Source organism: Paroedura picta, chromosome 7 (assembly GCF_049243985.1).
Source record: "Paroedura picta isolate Pp20150507F chromosome 7, Ppicta_v3.0, whole genome shotgun sequence".
Taxonomy (NCBI): Eukaryota; Metazoa; Chordata; class Lepidosauria; order Squamata; family Gekkonidae; genus Paroedura; species Paroedura picta.
The window spans coordinates 63,103,107-63,127,440 of NC_135375.1; the positions used below are offsets into that span (position 1 = coordinate 63,103,107).

Here is a 24,334-nt window from a genome sequence, read left to right on the forward strand (position 1 = left end):
ACAGCTCACTCCGCCAGGAACCTGGGTGTGATTCTGGACACTTTCCTCACAATGGAAGCCCAGGTCACAAAGGTACATGGCTGGCATTTTACCATCTCTGCCAAGCCAAGCTACTACCGCCCTACCTGACCCCAGAACACCGAGCCACAGTGATCCATGCGACGGTCACCTCTAGACTGGACTTCTGTAACTCACTCTATGCAGGCCTGCCCTTAGCCCTGACCCGGAAACTACAGCTGGTCCAAAATGCAGCAGCCAGGATCCTCACAGCAACACAATGGAGGTCCCACATCCGGCCCATTCTCCACCAACTGCAGTGGTTGCCAGTTTAATTCCGGATCAGACTAAAGGTCCTGGTGATTACCTTCAAGGCCATATGCGGTCAGGGCCCAGTGTACCTAAGGGACCGCCTCCCTGCTTATGCCCCCAAAAGAGCCCTATGCTCCTACGCCACCAACCGGCTAATGGTCCCTGGCCCAAAAGAAGTTCCCCTGGCCTCGACCAGGGCCAGAACATTCTCGGTTGTGGCCACTACCTGGTGGAATGAGCTCCCGGAAGAGATCAGGGCCCTGATGGAGCTTAAACAGTTCAGCAGGGCCTGCAAAAGGGAGCTCTTCCTCCAGGCATTGGTTGACACCTGGCACAACCAACAGCAAATGAAGGGCCCCTGCTCCCCTCCCTCTCAGAACTCCACGAGAGTGCTCTGGACCTGTTTATACTGTTTATTGTATCATTGTTTACACTATTATTACAACTACCTGTTATTAATATTGTATGGTTATTCATGTGTTATTGATTGTTTTATGTATTGTTCATAAGTTCCATGTAAACCGCCCTGAGCCACCGGGGAGGGTGGTATATAAATCAAATAAATAAATACATTTGAGGGCAAAAGAAGAAGGGGACGACAATGAATGAAGTGGCTGGATGGAGTTACTGAAGCAGTGGGTGTGAACTTAAATGGACTCCGGGGAATAGTAGAGGACAGGAAGGCCTGGAGGATCATTGTCCTTGGGGTCGCGATGGGTCGGACATGACTTTGCACCTAACAACAACAACAACCCAAAATTAAGAGCCAACATTTATATAACTGTTTACCATAGCAGTGACAGCCAGTTAAGGTGTCTGAGCTGGCTGTACTGACAGAGCTGAGTCCTCTAACAGCCTGAATCCAGTCATCATGGTTGCAGTTTCTTTCCCTGATAATAAAACGTTAAGTGCACATCTGTAGAATACTGACAACATTCCCAAAGAGAATCAGTGTCAAATTGTTTTAATCCAGTCTGCAGAATATGTGTGCCCAGGATGAATGGGATACTTGCCAAGAGGGGGGAAACACCTCAGGAGCTGTTGCCTTTTAGGGCTCCCTGTTCCAGATACCCCTCCCATACACTTACACAGTCCTGCTGATGAGTATGCAGCATGTGGTAAAGATGAACATTGGGGTGCCTACCTTTACCCTGACAGCCCAGGAAAAGTAAGGCCGGTGAGGAGGAGCACGGCAGTGGTCCAAGCATGCCTGGCTCAGTGAGAAGAAGCAATGCTGAGCTTTGAACATGATGGGATTACGGAAAAGGAGCATATCAGTAGTTAGTTTTGCCTGCTGACACAGGTAAGATGGCGCAGGCAAGGAAAACATGGGGTTTTTTCTGGGTGCAGCAGAGTCAGCAAGGAGGAGCATGGCAATGTCTGTCTTTTCTCTGGAAGCCTGGGCAATGGAAGTGGTGAAGGAGACCATGGCTTCCTCTTAATGATCTGGAACCAAGGGGAAGGAGCATGACAGCCAGCTCTTTAGCCCTCTATTAGGCAAGGGAGGTATAGTGGCAGGGGGCCAAAAGAGCTCCCGGCCTGTACTTGCCAGCTGAGCTGACCAGCCATGAGATACGGTCTGCTAAATAGTTGACAAACATCACTTCCTTGTTTTTGCAGAACTAGTCAGGCAGATGCAGGCAACCCAAAAGGAAGTAGTCAGCCACTACGCATAATCAATGAGTTGTGTTTAGCTTGATAAGACTCACCTAGTGCAGGCTTGCTGGAGTTTGTCCTGCATGGTGTAGTGATTAGGAGCAGTGGCTTCTAATCTAGCAGGCCAGGTTTGATTCCTTGCTCTCCCACAGGTAGCCAGCTGGATCATCTTGACCTAGTCGCAGTCCTGTGACTGTTTTTTTTTCACAGAGCAGCCCTGTCAGAAGCTCTTTCTGCCTCCCCTACCTCATAGGGTGTCTGTTATGGGGAGAGGAAGGAAAGGCAATTATAAGCCTCTTAAAGACTCTTTCAGGTATTGGAAAGCAGGGTATAAAAAGCAACTAATTTTTCACTTGTGGTGTGGGACCATTCATGAATCACTAGAAGGGGAAAGTATCAACATTAAGGATGAATGAGGGATGGGACCTAGATTAAAGTGGGAATCTGACACTGGGAAGAGGAATCATAGAGTTGGAAGGGGCCATACAGGCCATCTAGTCCAACCCCCTGCTCAACGCAGGATCAGCCCTAACCAACCTAAAGCATTCAAGAAAAGTGTGTATCTAGCCTTTGCTTGAAGACTGCCAGTGAGGGGGCAGCCTCCGTAGGCAGCCTATTCCACTGCTGAACTACTCTGACTGTGAAATGAAAGGAGAATGATACATTTTTAAAACAATTAATCTGTGAACTTTACTTGGGATATTATGCCATGTAAACTTTCTTTCTTTTTCTTATTAACCTGCGTCGATGATAACTGTGCGTGACACATCCTTGTATGTCTCTTCGATGGACATCCTAGCCAAAGGCTACTGAGGAAAGACTGTTGAATGTGAAAACCTGCATGCATCATCAGAGAGATAGGTCTATCCTGGAGCATTTTAAGAGCTGGATTGGCCTTCAGTAGTACCTTTGTGACCAGCAAGCTTTTCAGGGTATATATTTTCAGGAGTCAAAGCTCCCTTCCTCAGGTTTTCTTTATGCCACTTGCCTTTGGTCACCAACTCAATGCCTTGGTTTCATGTGTAAGCAGCTTTTCGGTGGGCAGAAGCTGGACAGAACGCTGTGGCATCACTAATCTTTGGAGAAGACAGGCGACGCGTTAATGTCTCCCTGATGTAGATGTTTCGGTGTTTCACTATGACATCACTGCGGGCGAAGTCAGGGTGATTGTGACGCCACACTGAGCTAGACCAATGAGAAGCGAGAGGGAGGGGGATCGAATGGGGAGGGAGAAGTGACTGAGAGCGGGAGCTCTAGCGACTGCAGGTTGGGAACGGACGGGGGCGGCGCTTGGGAAAGCGACCGCGGCTCCCCCCACCCCCCCTTCACCGCCTGGGCTGCCCAAGCCCCCGTTGCGGGGGGGGGGCCCGAAGCGGCAGGGATGAGCCCGGGCGCCCTGCAGCCGCCGCCGCCGCCACCGCCGCCGCCGCCGCTGAGGGCACCACAGTCGCCATGAAGCGGAAGACCTCGGTGGCGGGGGGCCGGAGACACTCGGCCCCCGCGGCGCACCCAGCCATGCTGCCGCCGGCCGTCAAGAAAACTCGGAGCTCCGCCGCGTTCCAGGACGTGAGCGAGGAAGATGATGAGCCCTCTGCCCGACCCCCCAGCCAGGAGTACTGCCTGCAGGTCACAGGTGAGGGGCGGCGCGGATCGGCGCCCACAAAGCGGGAGGGGGGAAGACTTGCCTGCCGACGCATAGAAGAGGGGATCCCGAGCCAAGCCGAAAGGGGAGTGCGCCAGCTCCCAACTTTCACCATCGGAACTTGTAAAGAAGCCTTGCCTTACTGTCAAAGGAGACTGCCTGGGGAGCGGAGGGGGCGGGGGCTGCTCGTTCAGATTTGATGCGGAGCTTTGCTCATGGGGTTCGGTGTATACTGATACGCGTTGATGGCGTTGTGCAAATGCTCCCATGAGTCAGGTGTCTCTAGCAGGACTCGCTAGGAGCCTTCATCCTTTGGCTTAAAATCCAGCAAAGAGTGTGCTTGGACAATATTATGTTCTAGTAATACTTTAAAAACATAGTTATTCCAGTGGGTAGTCATAGGGTTAGAAATCTCCTTCTTAAATTGTATTATTACCAGAACGCAGATTAGGCAGGCACACTTTTTGCTACTTCACTGGTGCCTGGTTGATATGGTATTTTAAATAGGGGTCCAGAGTTGGATTGCAATTTTCTGTGTTGACATGAAGCCAGGGAAAATGTTCTGGCTCACATTTGTGAGCTCTCATGAGAAATTGCTGCTTCCTGGATTTGCAGGTGCAGGAAACAATACATTTTTATTACCTGCTCAAGAAATATTTAAAAAAAAACTATTGTCGACCCAAGAATCTTTATGATTAAACTGTATATGATACTAAGAAAAAATCCAGGGGAAAAGCCCTCTGAGTTGATCTGCCACTGATTCTCTGTTGACAGATTATTATTGGAATTATGGTAAAAAAAAAAAAAGCAAACACATGGATACGATTTAGACTGGCTAATGTTGTGTTTCTTTGTTAGATAGAAGTATAAACATCAAAAACAATATAGCTTTTTAACTATTCATTTATAGTGGAGAGAGGTTTCAATTTTGTAAATTAGGCAAGGTTCTGAATCATAGAATATCTTGATGTGTATATTAATACACCAGTAAAGTATTTTGTTTGCTCAAGATTCAAGGTCTCTTCACTCAAATGGTTACTCTTCACTCTTCTGGCCTATCCTGCTGAATAGATGGAAAATCATTCAGGGCAGCAAACCTGCTTACTGCAAGGCAATTCCTGTGCCTTCTTTACTGAGCAGCCCTATTTCCTTCCTGGAAATGCTGTACCTTGCCCTAAAACATTCTTTTGATGCATAGATACATTTATATTTAAGGAGATCTAGGTATGTCTGGTGAAACTGACAAGGTAAAGGCAATCCTTGTTAGAAGGCAAAATCCACTCTTTCCCTTTGGAACCAGTGCTATTTTTCCCCAAGGAAAAGAGGTCCCACTTGTGAGGAGTAAGCTGAGAGAAGGATACCCACTGATAGAGTACTTTAAAACACTTTCATTATGAACATGTGAAGCTATCATACCCCATCAGACCATTGGTTCCTCTAGCTCAATATTGTCCTCTGGTGTTGTTCCTTTGTCTCTAAGTAGATATACATTCTCAAGTGCAAAAGCCAGGAGTGGGTTGCATGACGAAAGGCTTCAGCTCATAAAGGTAAAGGTATCCCCTGTGCAAGCACCGGGTCATGTCTGAACCTTGGGGTGACGCTCTCTAGCGTTTTCATGGCAGACTCAATACGGGGTGGTTTGCCAGTGCCTTCCCCAGTCATTACCGTTTACCCCCCAGCAAGCTGGGTACTCATTTTACCAACCTCAGAAGAATGGAAGGCTGAGTCAACCTTGAGCCGGCTGCTGGGATCGAACTCCCAGCCTCATGGGCAGAGCTTTCAGACTGCATGTATGCTGCCTTACCACTCTGCACCACAAGAGGCTCTTACTTCAGCTCATAGTCCTTAATAAATTGTAAATGCTACATTTTAATGCTTATAACAAACAACGGATATGCACACTCAGTCAGGAAACACATACATTAGAAAATCAAATATTTGTTTAAATCAACTTGTTCTAATCAATCTAAGGTGTTCACAAAGCTCAGTGTTTATGCTGGTATCTATCCTAAAGTGAAACATTTTCTGACTGGGAATACTGTTATTGAGCCTCTGCATCACTGAGGTGATGAATGATCCCATTTCATTGAGGTTAAACTGAAAATCTTTTGAGTCTAGAAGGTGGGATTAATCAGCAAAATGGCCCTTCTTTCTTAAGAGACTACTATGGTTTTTAGATCTTCCTCTCCTTTCTAAAAAGTGGTTAGTAATGTTATGCAAACCAGTACTGAGTATCAGAAGAAATATAATACAGATGCACAAATCAAACAAGACACCAACCTATAAAACATAATGAATACAATAAAGTTAGGAACGTGGCATTCAAAGGTGTCAGGAATCTTTAAATGGCTGCAGGATTTAACTAAGATTTTTAAACACTTTAAACCCTCTGTATATCTACCAAATCAGATTTCTTGTGGTAGCTTCATGTTTTTTTATCATTTGACTTCTACTGATAGGAAATCTTTCTCCCACAAATGCATAATTAAACTGATTTCCTTTTATGGACAGCCTTTTGTCAATATAAATACACGACATACATAAATTCCCAAGCAAAATGGTAAGAAAATAGCAATTACTGCCATTTTTATTAATATAAGTGAAAACTAAGCAACCATTTAAAATCATATGGGTTTTTGAAGTCTGTTGTGCTGCAACCAGTCGCTCATATTAATGCTGACACTTGAATTTGGAAATTATTTATGCATTCTTAAAATCAATAGAAAGGCATGATTTAGTGACAACACTAAGTCACAACCACTGTTCTTGCATAACCCTTTCCCCCTCCTTCTTGTGTGTGCATGGTAGAAACTACTAAAATTTAGGTGAACCATAGGTTATCTTAGCATGAGCAAACTATGAATTGAGATTCTTTTCTGAGACAGGTTTGCAAACCATATTTCTAGTTTGTATTTTAGCTAGTTCTAGTTTGTAGTTTAGCTAGTTTAGATGTTGTACCAAACAATGCTCTGTGCTAAAGCAGAAGCATTCATAGGCTGACTGCACAGGGGGGGAGGACTAGAGTGATAAAGTAATGAGGCTTGATTGAGGACTTGAGAGCCCTAAGATCAAATTCCCATCCCCACTCTTCCCTAAAGCTCACCTGGTAACCTTGGGCTAGTCATTCTCACTCAGCCCAATCTACATCACAAGGTAGTTGTGAGGATGAACCAAGAAAGGGAGATCCATGGAAGAAAAGCAGCTCACTCCGAGAAAAATGGCAATCGCTTCGCCGGAAGTCCATGGAAGAAAAGCAGCATAAAAGCATGCCATACATAGGCCTTGTTTATGCAGCACCAAGCTATGCTTTCCACTGTTGGAAGCACTAGCATAACTTTACAAAAAGAATAAAACTAAACTCAGCACTTTAATTGGAAAACAATGAAATCATAATATGCAGAACTTAGGTAAAATAGCAGATGTCGAAACCATTCCACAGCCTGCTATTGGAGCCGGGAGTGACCTGAGGATACCTTAGTCATATTTTTAAAAACAAAATAAAAACCAGGCAAGATGAAAGCATCACATTTAAATCTAAAGATTTATATAACAAGTCTCACGGGAGAGGAATTTCTAGGGCCATTCCGCACTCGTTCAAAATTGCACAATGGTTGCAAATTGAATTCACTATTGATTTGCTGTTATGCACAACATCGTTGACAATCTGCAACACTCCTGAAACCAATCTGCAAAAAGCGCTTCGTTGTAGTACTTTCAGGGAAATCCCAAAAAGTGGATTTACCCTCCGGAAAGCGCTACACTCTTGCAACCAATCTGCAACACTAGCAGGAAAGTTCTGTGCGTTACCATTGTTGCGGTTTCTGCAAAGTCCCTCCCCCTAGCTCTCTCCTCTGATCTTCCGGTGAAGCAATTGCCATTTTTTTTCTCGGAGTGAGCGGAGATCGACGCACCAGCGAGCTTTCGTTTACCCAGCGAGGCTTCCCTGGCTGCAGTCCCTCCCCAGAGCTTTTTTAAGTCACCAAGCACGAAGCAACACACAGCCCCATTTGCTGGTTTATTTTCCCTTTATTTTTCACTGTATTTTTGGCCGAAAATTGCGCCCGTGCAGGGGGGGGTATTTTTTTTTTTCACTCGGGGGAGCGTGGCAACGATGAAACAGCAGCTCAAACACCACCTGCTAGCTAGATTGGTCTCTCCGTTGCAACGAATCAACGCAGATTCGTTGCAACATGTGTTTTTTTTTTAACTTCCTTAAAGGGAAAGGTGCCTTTTGGGAGCATGTTAACGGCCGCCCATTGGCTGCTTGATGGCCAGGGGTGGGACAAAGCTCAGCAATATCGCTTCCTGCACAAATTTCTGGAAAACTGGAAAACATCATTCCTCTTGCATGCTGCACAAATCACAAGTATCCAGTTGTAACTGGCCCTTTGCTATGCCATGTATTAAATATGGAAGCATCTTAATTATACTGCAGGGTGTTTCTTAAGCATGAGTAGGTGTGGTAAAGAATTGTAAAAATTTCCCGCCACAAGCATTCCTTAAAAGTTAGCACCTTAAAACATTTCCACACCCTACAATTAGCTTCTTCAAGCATAACTTCTTAAATACTCCACAATATACCCAATGACTTGCTTAACAGGAAAAAATAGCCCTAGGCTTATAAGCAAATAAATCAAAACGCTTTTCTTTAAACTCATAGGTAGATGTCACCACAGGGTCAAATCAATAAGAATTATATAATATACAGAAAGACAACTAAATGATGCAACTCTAAGCATGCTTCTTTTGAGGGAAGTGGGATCTCTTATGGGAGGCCACCAAGGAGAGCCAGTGGTGTAGTGGTTAGGAGTGTGGACTTTTAATCTGGCATGCCGGGTTCGATTCTGCACTCCCCCACATGCAGCCAGCTGGGTGACCTTGGGCTTGATAGGGCACTGATAAAACTTTTCTGACAGAGCAGTGATATCAGGGCTCTCTCAGCCTCACCCACCTCACAGGGTGTCTGTTGTGGGGAGAGGAAAGGGAAGGCGACTGTAAGCTCCTTGGAGCCTCCTTCGGGTAGAGAAAAGCAGCATATAAGTACCAACTCTTCTTCTTCTTCTTCTTCTGGGTTGACGATCAATCTCCTTTCAATGCAGATTCTCATAAAACTGTGTTGAGCTACTATTTTGTAAAAGGCTTTAAAACATTCTACGCAATTTTGAGATCGTACTTTGCCATAACATTTGAGTGACATCTAGTCTGGGGACCTATGGGCAGTGAAATGTCTGAACGCTGCTATTGCTAATGCTGCCAATCTGTTACTTATAGTTTTATTTTGTATTATTTTTCATATTGTTGTTCTGTGTTGATTTTTTTAAATCACTGATAATTTTAACCGATTTTGTACACCACCCTGAGCCATAATTAAGAGGGCGGTATAAATGTTTTAATAAATAATACTGTGAACTTTCTGAAAATGCATGAATTAATCTTAAAGCGGTCATGTGAGATGAACTAGTCTCTTGTTGCTGAGACAATTCATACATTATATTTTCCAACCATGGTGATTTACAAGAAGAGTTTGTTGCAATTCTCCCACACGCCTACAAATGGATGCTTGTAAAGAAGTCCACATGTAAAAATTACTATATTACAGCCAGACACAGCATGTTGCAATTGGACACTGGTACTAAATACCCACTCTGGTCTTGGGTATCACTGGCACATTCATCCCTACAGATGAAAACATAGTGCTCTTCATAAAGTGGCAAGGATAAAGATTATATTTGCAAAGCACACTACACACTAGCAGGAGTCTTGTGACATTTTAAAGTTTAACCTTCTTTATTCCAGCATATGCTGCTGTAACAACTTTCTGTTAGTGATGCTGTAGGTCAGTGTAATAGGTCCAAAGAACTGTACTTCTCCAGCTAAATGCAAAACGACGGTCTCCACCGTGGACATTAACAGCAGCCTGTACATGTATTGCGTTTCTGTAAACAGCTTTCCAGCTTGGAGGTCAGCAAGACTTTTGAGGGCGGCCGGGAGAAGCAGGAGAGACTTAAACCAGGAGAGTCCCTCTCCACAGATGCGAGGGGGAGGCGCGCGTGGGGCTTGTGGCTTTTCAGGCCTTTTAAACTGCGGCACCTTGTAAACAACCGCGTTCCATTGTGGTTGCGGAGACTTGCAAAGTGCCCCCGAAAAGCGGCCGCGAGAGAGTGGCGAGACGACGACCCCGTCTGGAGCTCGGCCTGCCGGGCGCCGGCCACCCCTTTCAGTCGCCAGCTGAGCTGGTCTCTTGAGCAGGCTGGGCCGAGGCTCCCCGCAGGAACCGTGCCCAGGCTTGGAACGCGAAGGGCGCTGCTGGCCGCCTCCGGGGGTAACGAGAGTGGCTCCGCTCTAGAGCTGCCCCATTCGCCAGCCAATGGCAGCAGCGGAGAGGGGCGGTTTTGAGAGCCGCTTAACTGACGGGGAGGGGACGGGGCTCCTTGGTGACTGCTCGGCTCGTCTACCTTCGCCACAGCGGCCGCGGCCTCGAGCGTCCTCCCTACTTGTTTCCCTTGGAGCCTGAGGGCGCGCCTTCGCAAGAATGCACCCTCGGTGTCTGGAAATGGCTTCTCGGACGACGGGGGCTACGCAGTTACAGCGAGGCTTCGGGAGGCGCGGCCGAGGGGCTCGCAGCCAGCTCAAGGCCAGGTGCTGAAGACGCACCCGGCACCGGCAAAGCCGGCCCAAATCGCTTGCTGAGCCCGGTGGAGCTGAACGCTCAGGGGCAGCCTCTGTGCCGAAGCGCTGCTCTTTTCCCCTCTTGGCGTCTCCAGCGCCCTCCGATTTGGCCGCAGCCATTTCGAACTCTTCTCGCCCGCCTTTAAATGTTCGTCAGCGATGAGTGGCAAGAAGGACTCGCGCCTCTGCGTGGAACTACTCCAAGGTGAGGACGGTTGTCCCTGACGGGCTTTTACATTCGCCTCCTCCTCGTGGGGTTTCAAAGAAGCGAAGTCGTCTTGGCAGAACTTTTTCAGCAAGGGCGGGGGAAGAACTAGCTGCTGCTTTTGTAACCACTTCGGACCTACGCCTTTCTTTAGTCGCGTGAGGCCGATGAAGATCAACAGCACTTGATCTGTTACTTCCCCATAGAGCGTGTGAAGAATAACAAAAGAGTTTCAGATTTAAGAGAAAGCGTGACTTCTTTCTTTTCTCAAAGCTCAACGCGACATATTTGGAGTAATAGAAGTGATCTGGCGATATAGTGGTTACTCACAGGGCAAATGCTATGAATTACAGATTTACAGGGGGGTGGGCAGGGTGCTAACATTGCTGGGCTTTGCTTTGTTTTAAAACCCACTGTAGTTTGCAATCTCTTTCATTTTATAAATCTGTTTAGGATTAAACTGCTAGGGCAGACGTTCTGAGTACATCTTGTCTTGGAAATATGATTTGCTGGGAGGCATATGAGTTTAACAACAGGTTGACAGTTTCGGAGAATTCCTGTTAAACAAAGTTGCATCTTTCTATGTGTGCTCACATGATTATTTAGGACTACACTGTTGGAAATACAGGCAAAGAAATCACTCAGGACTTTCTGTTGTTGATGCATTTTCTAGTAAAACAATCTCAAAAGAAAATTCCTGTGCAAAACTGCTGAACTAGAATTAATCAGGAAATGTGACACTGTCCTCCAAAGGGTGAAAAGGACTTGGGATTACTCAGCCGTTAAGTGATGGCAAAATCAGGCATTCCTTATTACAGATGCTAACTCATTAGTTGTTCTAAGGCAATTCCATAATTTTTGTACTTTTCTTCATTATAGTTTATACTTTTACATAATTATATTTCCTCTTGTACTCTCTGTCTTTGATGGCCCTTTGGCTCTGCTATTTAAATACTTTTTTCATATACTTGAGTTGCAGTGAAATAGGTAACTTATAAATGAAGCAAAAATAAAATAACCTAGCAAGGACCTTCTATGTGCAACTGATGAAGTGGGCTCTAGTTAGCATTGTCAGCCTCTAGATGGTGGCTAGAGATTTCCTGGGATTACAGCTGCTCTGCAGGCAACACAGGTCAGCTCGCCTGGAGAAAACAGCTGCTTTGGAAGGGGAATTCTCTGGTGTTACATTGCATGAAATTCCATCCCTCCACAAACTGTGGCCACCTCAGGCTCTATCATCCAAGGTATTTCCAAACCCATAGTTGGCAATTGCCACAAGACTGCTGTTTGATTTTGCCAGAGCAGCCAACATTATTTTTCTGGGATCGTCAGCAAAGATCTTGCCATAGCCAAGGAATTGGTATATAGGTGCTATCAGCATTCATATCAATATCAGTTTGCTTTGGATTTGGGAAGTATTCTTGCTCCTATGAATCAAGAAGGTCTTGAGAAATGTTCTTTCAAATGAGCGTAGCTTTTTTATCTCTTCATCCTCCTTCCATAAGTGCATTTCAGACTGCAAAAAATTAGAATTGGATTGTAAGCTCTCTTTAAGGCCAATGCCACTGGATTGACCACGACTCAGAGACTTTTTTTAAGAATTCATGTTTTCTTTCCTTTGTTTTTACCCTTAATAAACTGAAGCGCTGCTTTGACCTGGATAGGTTGGGCTAACCTTATCTCCTCAGATCTCAGATACTAAGCAGGTCATTGTTTGAATGGGAGGCCACCAAGGAAAGCCAGGTTCATGATGCATGATTCAAGGCCCAAACACCTCTGGCCTTGAAAACCCTATGGAATTACCATGTCAACCATGACTGGATGGCTAAATAAATAAATAAAACATTATCTCTATAGGAGCAGAAGACAGTTACTAAACTACTTACATGCAACTCAGAGTTTTGACCTAGTTTCCCAACAACCTTGTGAGACACCTTGCCTGAGACCTCCCAGAGAGTTTCAGTAGTACAAGGGGATGAGTCACCAGAGAGAGAGGGCAGATAATAAACAATGTAATAATAACAACAATAATAATTTGCACCTGCATTTCCCACATGTTTGCTTGACTCTTTAACAAATATTTACTCTTAAGATCCTAAATGAAAGTTACTGCTGAAATCATCACATCAGTATACTTTCTCCAGTTCTCTTCATTGTTGTGATTTTTTTTCACAATTTCAGATCGTCTTTATTTTGCTGTTATCTGCCATAAACCAAAGAGTGGTGGTGCAAGTACACACTATTTCAGCACAGATGATGAATTTGCATATGAGAAGTAAGTAGAATGTGATTCCCTTGATCTGTAAGAAGGTATAACAACATGAATAGCAGTTTAATGAGGAAATAAGGGGCGGTCTGAATGACACCATAAGTATAGACAGCATTATGGAAGTATAATTTCTGTTGCAATAAAGTAAAAGTCGTATCTGCACAGATCCTCATGGATCCTTCACTTTTAAAACTGAACTCTAACAAATCCAGCATCAAATCACATGTAGAAGCCAAGACTATGGACAGGACCGTTAAGAAATGCATCCAACATTTTACAGCATTGCGGCAGCACAAAAATGTTGCTCTGAGGCATGGATCCTCATGAATTCATGTTTTTTTTTACATTTGAATGAAATAAAACCACCATCACACTGTAGATCATCTCTCAGACTATAGGCATCACCAAAAAAATCATGCATCCACTGCATTGTGGGGCCACAATGGTGCAAAAATGTAGTTTAAATATATGGATCCTCGTGATTTTGGGACTAGATCATCCCAAACTCACCATAAGATCAGCTATAATATTGATCATAAATTCCCTGGGAATGCAAGGAAGGGCCATAAGAGACAAACACTGTCACATCCCTTCCTGCCCACCCACTCACAATCTGCCTAAGTTCATAAAATCAGCATTTCTGTCAGATGATTAGCTAAAGGTAAAGGTATCCCCTGTGCAAGCACCGGGTCATGTCTGACCCTTGGGGTGACGCCCTCTAGTGTTTTCATGGCAGACTCAATACGGGGTGGCTTGCCAGTGCCTTCCCCAGTCATTACCGTTTACCCCCCAGCAAGCTGGGTACTCATTTTACTGACCTTGGAAGGATGGAAGGCTGAGTCAACCTTGAGCCGGCTGCTGGGCTTGAACTCCCAGCCTCACGGGCAGAGCTTTCAGACTGCATGTCTGCTGCCTTACCACTCTGCGCCACAAGAGGCTCTTATTTAAACCAATAAGCATAGTCATTTGGAATGACAACAGAATATTTCATTCCTAAGGGCTACCCTTATGGTCTTAAAAAAAGAAAAGAAAAACCTCTCCTCTGTACTTTTGTCTTTCTGCTGCTACGGTGTTTTTGCTGTGGGTTTTATGACTTTTTCAAGCCCCTTTGGGAGTGCTTATGTCAAAACACAGAAATAATACATTCTTCTAAATAAGTGGTCCTTGTGAGAACTGTCAGAGTTTTCCTACAGTCTCATTCTATTCTTAGGAAACTGTTTTCAGGTCCAGATATACCTGTTGTGTTAAGACCAAGGTCTTCATTGAATTTTTTTATGCTATGACTTCAGAATTAAGCCAGTGGGATTAGACTAGAACAGGCTGTTCAATGACTATCATGAAAGGCTGAAATCCAAACAAGCTAAAAGACAGACATGTGTACTTAGGGAAAACTGCTTAGATGGTTGCCCAAGAGGCAAACTGTTGTTCATCTTGAAAAGGAACTGTGATCCTTGGCTGACATTGCTGAAAAAACGTCCTTGGTTTGTCTGTTTTTATGAGACCTTGAAAGCTGTGTTTCACGATTGGATTGAACTGGGACATTTGAGTCCCGTGGTTTCAGTAAGAACATACATTTCCTTGCCACCAGGTCCCCAGCTTGGTTTATATATGTTGTCTCATTGCTGTGGTGGTCTGCGTGTACTAGTTTGCATAACATTTCAGAATTCTTGGATTAACACCATGTTTTCAAAACTTCTACTTGCAAAGTCACATTTTTTTGAGCAGTACACATTCAAGTAAATTTCACTTAATAGTGTGTCAGAATAAAATTACCTGACTTCAGCAGAGCCATTTGCTTTGTTTCTGCATTTATAACAGGGTCCTGCATGCTTTCTTAGTAGAAGCTGGCAAGCCTGGGATAGAGGCTCATGCAGAGCAACAATGACCTCTTCTATACAATGACCTTGTGCCTCTGCCTCAGTGCTAGGTGCAGCATGGAGCACCACAGTGACTTTTAATTAATTTGTTTACAATACATTGCCCATTTTCTAGCAGCTCATGTGTTTCTCTATATGCACAGTTTAGGAATTGGCTGGATTAGTATATGTTATGAATGGCAATTGTTTCTGTTTTGAAAGGTGGCTAGCAAACTTTTCTAAGACTTCTAAGTTCTATGCCATTTCAAGCCAAGTTCTTTATGAGTTCCAAAAACATGTCAACATCCATAGCCATTTTAATTTAAAAAGATATTTCAGGGGGGTTGTGCAGTATGCATGGTTTTTTTTTTGTTTTTTGTTTTACTTATTTCATTTTCAGATTTTTTATGCTGTCCTTTCCTGAGGGTTCAGGGCATCTTACAACATATTACAACCATAAAATTAAAACCTTATATTCAAATTTAATATGCATTTAACATTCAAATGTCTCCCGCCTTGGGAGGGAGTAGTAGAGTGCTGTGATGGTATTAACAATGACATGCTGATGTTTTATATATGCTGATACTTGTTTGAATTAGATGATGTGAAAAAGGGACTTTGACCAACCATTGTAATGCAGATCTTACAATTTAAGCTAACTTTTTATCTCTCTTTATCTCTTCTCCTCTCCAAGCTTCTATGCAGATTTTGGACCACTCAATCTGGCAATGCTTTATAGATACTGTTGCAAGCTAAATAAAAAATTAAAGGTAAAAATAACTCTGCACCAAATGGGGCTGTATTGGATTGTGTTCCTTTAATGGTGAGGTGGATTGACCCGCAACCTAAACAAACATTGTTATAAAGGGATAATATTATGTATTATTTTGTGTATGCTTTAAAAATGTAATGGTATTAGTTTAGGTTGACTCTTACATTGGTAGTCAGATGTGTGAGTTACATTTCTTCTTTTTTACAAGATGTAATATAATGTTATGGAACTTGCTTGATTTTATTTTAGAATACAAATCTGATAATTTGTTCTGTGGCTAATGGTTAAAGTATGAAGCCAGGAAGCACAGCATTTGTGCGGTTTAAAAATCCTGATGCCATGGGAACCAAATAAAGATATTAGGCAATACTCTTTGTAGTGCAATCCCATTCTTCCTCCTACCTAAGGAATTTTATTCTGGCAACTTGCCCACATCTGAATTGCTTCAAGGCACAGAGGCACATTTATATGAATGGAGACGTTTCTTAATTTTCCTCAAATAATGATTACTCTTAGAGTTAAGAAAATTGAAATACTGATTCTTTATCGTCTGCATTCCCTGTAAAGCTAAATGCTCTAAACAAAATTGATCCCAGTTGTCTTTTCTTTTTCAAGACTACTGTGGAGCAAATACTTAATGGTAAATAAACCTCATGGTTTCTGTGTAGGTAAAAAACTTCTTTGTTACTATGCATGCCTATTCTTGACTGTTGATACAAATCAGTCGTTACAAATGTTAAAGCTGGTAACTATTTTTTCTCTTTTCTTTAGTGTTACTATTAAAAGACTGTGTGGTAACAATCTAGTTACTCTCAAGAGTTCACAGAAATAATAGGTTCTACATTTCCATAGTGTTTGACATTGTAAAGCTCAGGTATAGAAACTCTTAAGACATTGTGACAACAACTTTTGCATTGCAGAGTTTAAGTCTTTCCATATGTTCCAAATTTAGAGCAAGCCTTGCTAATATTGGTAGAAGTATAAAAAACACATTTGTTTAGATAGTGACTTAGTTGAATAGAAACTGCAAAGTCATTCAGTCTCTGAGAATTCTGCTGAAAATCCTAAAAACTGAAAATTGAAATTTGTAATACAGCATTTAGTAATAGTAACAAGAGTTAAAACATGTACATGTGATTAGATATAAATGTGAGACCTTGCTGTGGCATCACTCATAGATCTTGCTTTGCAAATGTGCCTTCCAAACTCTTATGCTATGGCATAATTATTTCCTAGGAGTAAGGATGCAGTGAGATTAGGAGCAGGAAATTTATAGGGCTTGAGCAGAATAGCTGATTTATGTTATGAGTCTGTCTTTTGATAGCATAAGGGCAATGACTAATGAAGCTTGGAAGTGTGAAAAGAAATAGCACAGTATTTAGAGCACAAAGTTTATTGAAAATGTTTTCAAAATAATGAAGCTGAGGAAAATTGCTGTTCACCTGAGCTTATTGTTTGCACAGAATATATGTATGTTGCAGGAGGAGTAGGGAGGGGGGAATTGCATCTGACCTCAAATACCTGTGCTTAAAACAGACTTCAGAATGATTTTGAGAAATAAGATTACTATAGATTTGTTTACTTCATTTAAAATATTCTTTTTTCAAAGTCACTCACAAAAGTTCAGTACAAACCCTATAAAACACATCCTAAAAATGAAAAGAAAAAAAACCCTGGAAAAAGGTAGTAGCAGCCTCAGATCTTAATTAACAGGAGATGACCATCATTGAGTGTAAAATATTCTAACACTGTTTAGTAATTATTTTTTTAAAACCACAAAAGGAAATGGCCTTTTGTTGGATCCTACCAGCTCTTCTGCTGGTTCAAAGGAGAAGAACCTCCTTTTTAGAATCATAGAGTTGGAAGGGGCCTCCAGCTTTTAACCCTTAAAAGCTGTCCTGAGGTTATAATGCCCATGTGGACAAAGTTATATGAGATTCAGTTGCAGCAAGGAGAAGAAACTGTCTTGCCAGTAAAAAGGTTGGTGGGGTTCATATTCATTTTAGACTACCATTTTCCCATGCTATACTGTGCATGATGGGTCCCAATGCCCTTTTGTTGCAGGTACAGGTAACAAAGCAATCCTTTGTATTATACTTTAAGTTGCTTTACATGTAAAGACAATGTAATATGGCACTGTTTGTAATGAGGTCATTTCAGTGCATATATGGTGGGGCCATTTCTGTTCATTACTACAGTATAAACATTTTAAATAGAAAGAATCCAGTTATAACTCTCTTCATTTCTTGATGCAGTCCTTTACCATGATAAGGAAGAAGATTGTTCATTATACTGGTTTTGATCAGAAAAAGCAAGCCAATGCAGCCTTCCTGATAGGTTCTTATGCAGTAAGTATTTTAACCATCTATCTTCAAAAAGGTCAACCTTCTGCATTATGCTGTCTCTGTGATTATTTTCCTCCCAGTGTTGGAATCTGTGTCTTGGACTCAAGTAACTTTTGTTCCCAGCTTGTTGTGAAAAGGAGTGCACTTTATGATCAAACTGTTTTATAGTTTGATTTGTGGTTCTGTCTCTCATTTAAGTGGTTTCCTTCTTAACAGTTCAGGTTGTTAAAATTGCAGAGCTTTCAAAAAAATCCATAGAAATTGAGTGAGGCCAATCTAAGAAAATGACATCAAGGATGGCAGAAAGACATTGCTTGTGAAGAAACAGAGTGCTTGAATTGTGACATGCAGAAAGTTTCTGTTGATACAAATCATGCAGAACAAGCTTTCTTGCTGAGGATTGAATGTTCCTAGGGAGAAGTGGCAGCTGAAGAGTGCTGGATGTATTCTAGGGCTTTCCATTTCTCCAGGGTAAAAGGCAGAATCTAGGAGACCTGGCAAGTAAGCGATAGATTACAACAGTGGTCCCCAACCCCTGTTCTGGAGACCGAGACCGGTCCGTGGATCAGTTGGTACCGGGCCGCGGCACCTCCTCGTCCTCCTTCCTGGCTGCTGCCTAGGGGGATGCCCTGCCACTCTGCTGCTGGCTCACCTTTGGTGCTTTCTGGCAGCCGCCATGGCCGGGGCTCCCCCTTGGCGTGGCACTGCCCAGCTGCTGCTGGCAGTGCCTCCCAGTGGGTGGCGGAAAGTCAGGGGCGCCGGCGGGAAAGCAAGTGGAGCAGGGGCTCAGGCGGCGATGTCCCTTGGCAAAAGACTACCCCCCCCCACACACGCCTCAGTAAAATTGTCAAGCATTGACCGGTCCCCAGTGATAAAAAGGCTGGGGACCACTGGATTACAATATGCCTGAAAAGCCCATGTAATATGCTGGGCTTCCTCAGCAGGCAAATGGGTCTGTGAAGATTCACATAAGGTAGAAAGTTTGGCAGCCACATTTTCTAAAAAAAATTCTAAAAAACCTAGACCCTCTCAGTGATCTAGTTTGCCTATACACCTGTTCAAATATTTGATTTTTAAAGATGGTTTTAAATGTTAATAATTGTTTATAACATTTATTGTATGTTTTTATGCTTATGTTAAAAGCTGCCCCAAACAGGCAATGCCAGGAATGGTGGGACATAAATAAATAATGAAGTGATACTTCAGCTACTGCATCAGAAGTAGCTCAGTGGTTTGCACGCATTTTGCCTTTTTGTAATATCTGGTGGAACTAAATGGATCTTTACCCACTGCAAGTTAGTTGTTGAAACTGAGTTTTTATTAACTTCAGCTGAGTTGGGGTAGGCAAATGCACAACTATGTGTGAAATCAAAATTAGTTTCTGATGTGACTGTTGTTGAAAAAAATGTGTTTAATGCAGATTTAGTTCATGATTTTTAATTGTTGTTTAATTCTGGTGCTTCATAATTTGGTCTGTAGCATTAACTTGTTCCCCTTTCCATGTCATGGAGCATTGAACAGTAAATGCAATACTTTTTAATGGGACCAGGTTTTTATGTCATTTGTAACATCTGCTGCCTAATAACTTTGCAAATATTTGTTTACATTTCCACCAATTATTTTATGCCTTTAGTAGAAGATATTTATAGAAAATACCTAGATAAATTTGGCATGGTTAAAGGAAATACTTAAGCAAAAAGAGAGCAGCATTACCTAAGCAAAATGAATACAGTTCATTTGAGCATTCTGGTATGTATGGGATTGTTAACAGCATTTTAAAGGTCCTTAGCATGGGATAATCAAGCGTGCAATGTTATTTCCAATGACTAAATTGAAGGAGCGTTGAATTAATAGCTTGCCCCAGTAGCTTATTACCAAAATGTTCATGGTATCACAGATATTTTGTGGTATGAGTAGGCCTAACTACAATGGTATTTTAATAATGCATTTGTTGTGGTTTTCCATATCTTTACACATCACCACTCACACATGCACACACAAAAACAGGAAATGCTTTCATGAATGTCTTAAACACAAGCTTCATTTTTACTATTGACTCGTAGTTTTCAGGATATGGTTAGAGACAAGAATATTGTATAATTTACACATTTTTGTAGAGATCATAAAAACACCAAATTTAGTATTAGCTATTGTGTGTTTTGTTTTGTAAATAGTTAAACAAACATTTATTTGAAAGACAATGATGGCACACTCCAGAGAATGATAGTGGGGCACAAATCCCACTGAAGTCAGTGAAGTGACTGGGCACTTGACCTCTGAGAGGTAGTATCTGTCATGCAAAGTTTTTAACAGATCTCACAGTTTGTGAAGTATTTCTTTAACATATCCACCTCCACAATCTTTTCAGAAATTCATTTCAAACACAGAGAATAATTTCTTGTTCCTTTATTCCATTAGGATTTGGTGCCTAATAATGAGAAGTTAATGTTTAATATATGTTTCTAGTCCTTCTGTGTGATGCTTTGCTTTTTGACTGTCTCTGCCTGTCATGTCTTTGCTTTCTTGGAGCTTTCACTAGAAATTAGAATAAATGAGCCAAACATCCATGTGATCTGATTATCATACAGAGCTTCCTAGATGTGAAGCTTAATGTTAACCCAATGTTATACAGTAACAATCCAAAGCAGTAAAAGTAACAATACCTAATGTCAGTGCAACTGATCTGGATTTGGCCTGTTATATATTGTTCTGAAAAAATGGATCAGAATAATATCAGTCCAGGTTTGTGCTAGATATAAGGAAAGTTCGCCAGAGTAATAAAAGTAATATTCTGAACTTTGAAATCAGGGTTTTTTATTTTGCTTAATTTAAATAACTAATACACAAACTTTCTCATACTTTGAAAGAAATTATGACTAGAAGAAGTTTGTATTATGTAATTCATCATATTTTAAATGCTACTCAAAGAGAGTAAAGGGTACTTTTGCTTTTCTAATATTTCAGGTGTTAAGAGAGAGGTCTTCTTGCCTTCTATCTTCTTTTGTCTGTTTTAAACTAGATTTACCTTCCATCCTTTTTTCCTTCCTCCTTATCTTCTTCCTCCCCCTCAGTTCTTCCTTCCCATTCCTGCATTAACTTAGTAACAGTATTTCTTTTTCTCAGGCTTGGCTCTAGTTATGTCCTTTTGGAGGGCTACCCTACTAGGGTCCTACCCCAAGAACTGCTATAATTCAGGTCATCTTCTCCAGGACTCATCTCTGTGTACTTTATTTTCTCATCTTCTTCCTTCAGGGTAAGCAGTTTCCTTCACCTCTTGTGATCCTTTTTTTTTTTTACTCTTCCCAGGTTCATTCTGTCAGCGTTTCTAGATGTAGCCTTATTTTAGAAGGAATTTTGGCAACAGGAGCAGCCATTCTGATGAACGTTCAAATCTCTAATTTTTCTGTTAGTGATACAGTCAAATTTATAAGAATAAATATTAATTTTAATTTTTAGGATAGTCAACGGGAAGTAGTTCTAATGTTATATTTCATGTGCAATGCTGGCATAGGCTTTTAGAGCTTTCTCATCCTATTCAGAAAAAATGTCAGTCTTTTCTAAACCTGCTGGTGGCTTGTGTTCTTGTTTTTTAAATAATGCTTTCCTTCTCTTTGGATACCTGTTTTAGCTAGTGCTGCTGTCTTTCATTTTCCTAAGGGCTGAGACATTACTCTCTCCTGCAGTCAGTCTCAACTAGGTTTGATTTATCTTGCACTTAAGTTACCTGACATTCCTATACTTGCTAAGTTATATCAATGTTATTTAATCTGCAGTGTTATTTTAGACACAGTAAATTATATTTTATGTTTAAGTGTAGAATAGTGATTTCTGGAGGGTTTTAAAATCTGCTTTCCTCTAATAGCTGCTCCTTTTTTTCTTTCATCTCAGGCAAGATTTCATGAAACCCTAGGGTTTCTTGATGGCCCTGGAAGGGTTTCGTGAATGAATTGAGTTAATTGATTTTTTTTACATATTTTCAAAATTTGTATGTATGTCAACCTGCCCCCCTCCCCAAATGGCCAATGATGGGCATGCAGGGGTGGGAAGGGGAAGGACCGCATATGGGCATATATGCAGCTATGCTTTCCCATCATATTCTGTACGATTACTCTACTTCGGGGGTTTCTCAAAGCATGAAGGATGTTTCAGAGGTTTCTCAGTGGTAACAACAGTGTAACTGTGGGATCTAGGGAACACATATGACTTTATTAATTATTATTTCATCAAATGGGAATTTCTTCTGCTATAGCTTACTGAGTCCCCACATCCAGTTTTCCCCCTTGATGGGGGTTACTAGTGAAAGGAAGGTGGTGGGGGGGGGTTACTAGTGAAAGGAAGAATTGACAGAGATCTTGCATCTTTGAAAATGTGCAGTTGGATGCAAACCTTAGCTAGGGGGACAGAATTGCAAGTCTTACCTCCTATTGCTTACTCATTGAAGCTGTGTTACTAACTCTCCTGGAATTTATTTTATGGCATACTGCTGGAGAGTTGGAAATGTTAATAAAAGATGAGACTTGGGCCTAGCACCCATCTAATATTATCTAGCTGTTAAAGTAACAGGCTTCTTTAAAAAGACTCCCTATTAAAATATGTGTTTTGTACTGCTGCCTGTGTTGCTGACGTGGTGCTAGCATACAATGAATAAACTATTCAGTAGTTTATCATCATTAGAAATTCTAGTCATGGGTTCTGCTCCAGAAGATACATTTTTAGCTAACTGTGGAGCTATGTATTTACATCAGGTGTTTTGCTTTATTGATGAACTGTACCTCTTCCCTGCACCACCCTCCCTAAATTTTGGAACCAACTTCTGGAGAAGCATAAAGGAGCTGCTACTTTAAAATATTAACACAACACTGCTTTTTAAGTGTCTTCCTTCATATTGCTACAACAGCAACAATTTGCTGATATATACCGAAAGTATTGTGTTCAGAATACAATGTTAACATGATGTAGTTGCCTTTGTAAATGTACACATTTTTTGTCAGTGTCTATGAATACTCATTGTTTTATTTCATAAGGCCTCTATTTTTTATATTCTTTGGGGCACTTGTTGATGGAGTACGCTGACGGAATCAGAGTGCTAGTCCAGTGAATTTCTCCTTCACAGTATCAGCTTGTTGTGTTGCTTAATATGTAGCATCTGTTCAACAAAATAGGATCTGGATGTTCTTTGAATATGGCCAGCCTGCCTGCCTCCATTCATGTAATGGATAATAGTCTTGTGTACAGTTATATTACCTTGGGGATGCTAATTGGATAATCAAGGCTTGCAGCCACTGAATTATATATTTGCCTATGGCTTCAGCTTTTGTTTTCCTAATCGGAGAATACAGTTGCTTTGAAAGATGAATGCAAAATTAACTTGCATAGCATTTGTTCTTTTTTAGTATACATTTGTTAGTAAACTTAAGTAAGATAGATGATATATGTTCCTGTTTTCAAATACTTTACATGAATTTTCTCTCTAAGTTCTTTCACTTTATATTGATTGTAGTCCTAAAACGATTAAATAAAATAAGTGGTATGGTGATATGATATTCTTAACAACTTATGCTGACTGGGGGCTTGGTTCTATTGTGCATGGCTTTAGTTTTGCTTTGCCAGAAGATATTGTTTGTCATAGTATAAAGCAAAATATTCATAGACACAGTTTGTCCAACCTTTTAAGTTGAATGGAGCCTGGGGCCAAAATGATATATTATAGGCAAGATATAGTTAGTTACGACTCACCCTGACCTGGATTGTCCGATTTCAGCAGATCTTGGAAATTAGGCAAAATTGGCCCTGATTAGAGCTTAAATGAGAGACCGCCAAGGCAATCTAGGGTCATGAAGCAGAGGCAGTCAGTGGCAAACCAACTCTGAATGTCTCTTGCTTTGAAAACCCTACAGGGCTGCCATAAGTCAGCTATGACTTGACAGCACTTCCTACCACATGGTTACCATTGAATATGGAAATAACTTGGGTGATCTGTGCTACTAGATAAAAACAATCAATATGAAATGCTGTCTTAAAAAATATGACTGGTATTAACCATGAAACACCAGTCCTGGCTTTTGTTGCTATTTGCCATGTTGTTTTGGTTTTAATTCCAAAACTCACCTGACCAGCAGTTCCTAATTTTTCTTTGCCTCTGACAAATGTTGATATTGCTTTTTTGAGTAAGTATCCAATGGTGAGCAGCAATTATCTTTTCCCTCTTAATAAAACAGTAAGGGGTGTTGGGGTGGGCTCAGTCTGTGATGAGGAAGGGCAACAATTGGTCCCATGGCCCTGGACTGACAAGCGGAGGGGCCATTCGGAAGGTGCAAAGTGCCTTCCGATTGGCCCCTCACCAGGACAAACCAAAATTCCATCCAGCCAGGGGCAATCTGGATAAATGGCTGCCAGTCTGCCCCTGACCACCAAAGGGAGAGGAGGTCAGTAGGGCTGCAAAGGGGGATGAGAACAGAGGCTTGGACAGGCTGCGCCAGCCCTTTTTGCCCCAGGGCTGTCCTAACTGTCATGTCCAACTGTAAATTGCCTCAGAACCCTGCCAGAGCTGGCAGGAGGCTGATGAGTGCGCCCCCTCCCCCTCCCTTCAGGCCTGCTGGGAAGGAGCCTCT

The 24,334-nt window shown here is 41.9% G+C and overlaps 1 protein-coding gene across 11 annotated transcripts in view; it reads left to right on the plus strand.

The window, feature by feature from the left end:
• The first annotated feature begins 3,186 nt into the window (after window positions 1–3,186).
• Window positions 3,187–24,334, plus strand: part of CDC14B (cell division cycle 14B) — a 61,450-nt gene continuing 40,302 nt past the window's right edge. For 10 of the 11 annotated variants that reach the window (XR_013232515.1, XR_013232513.1, XR_013232514.1 and 7 more), the window contains exons 1-4: window positions 3,187–3,598; window positions 12,663–12,756; window positions 15,301–15,376; window positions 17,634–17,726. Coding sequence is in view for 8 of the 11 variants with exons in the window: in XM_077344542.1 (XP_077200657.1) it covers window positions 3,418–3,598; window positions 12,663–12,756; window positions 15,301–15,376; window positions 17,634–17,726 (444 nt within the window). In the remaining 3 variants the exon portion in view is untranslated. Of the gene's footprint in view, window positions 3,599–9,988; window positions 10,482–12,662; window positions 12,757–15,300; window positions 15,377–17,633; window positions 17,727–24,334 lie in introns of those variants that run through there. The other variant, XM_077344549.1, reaches the window with a different exon arrangement.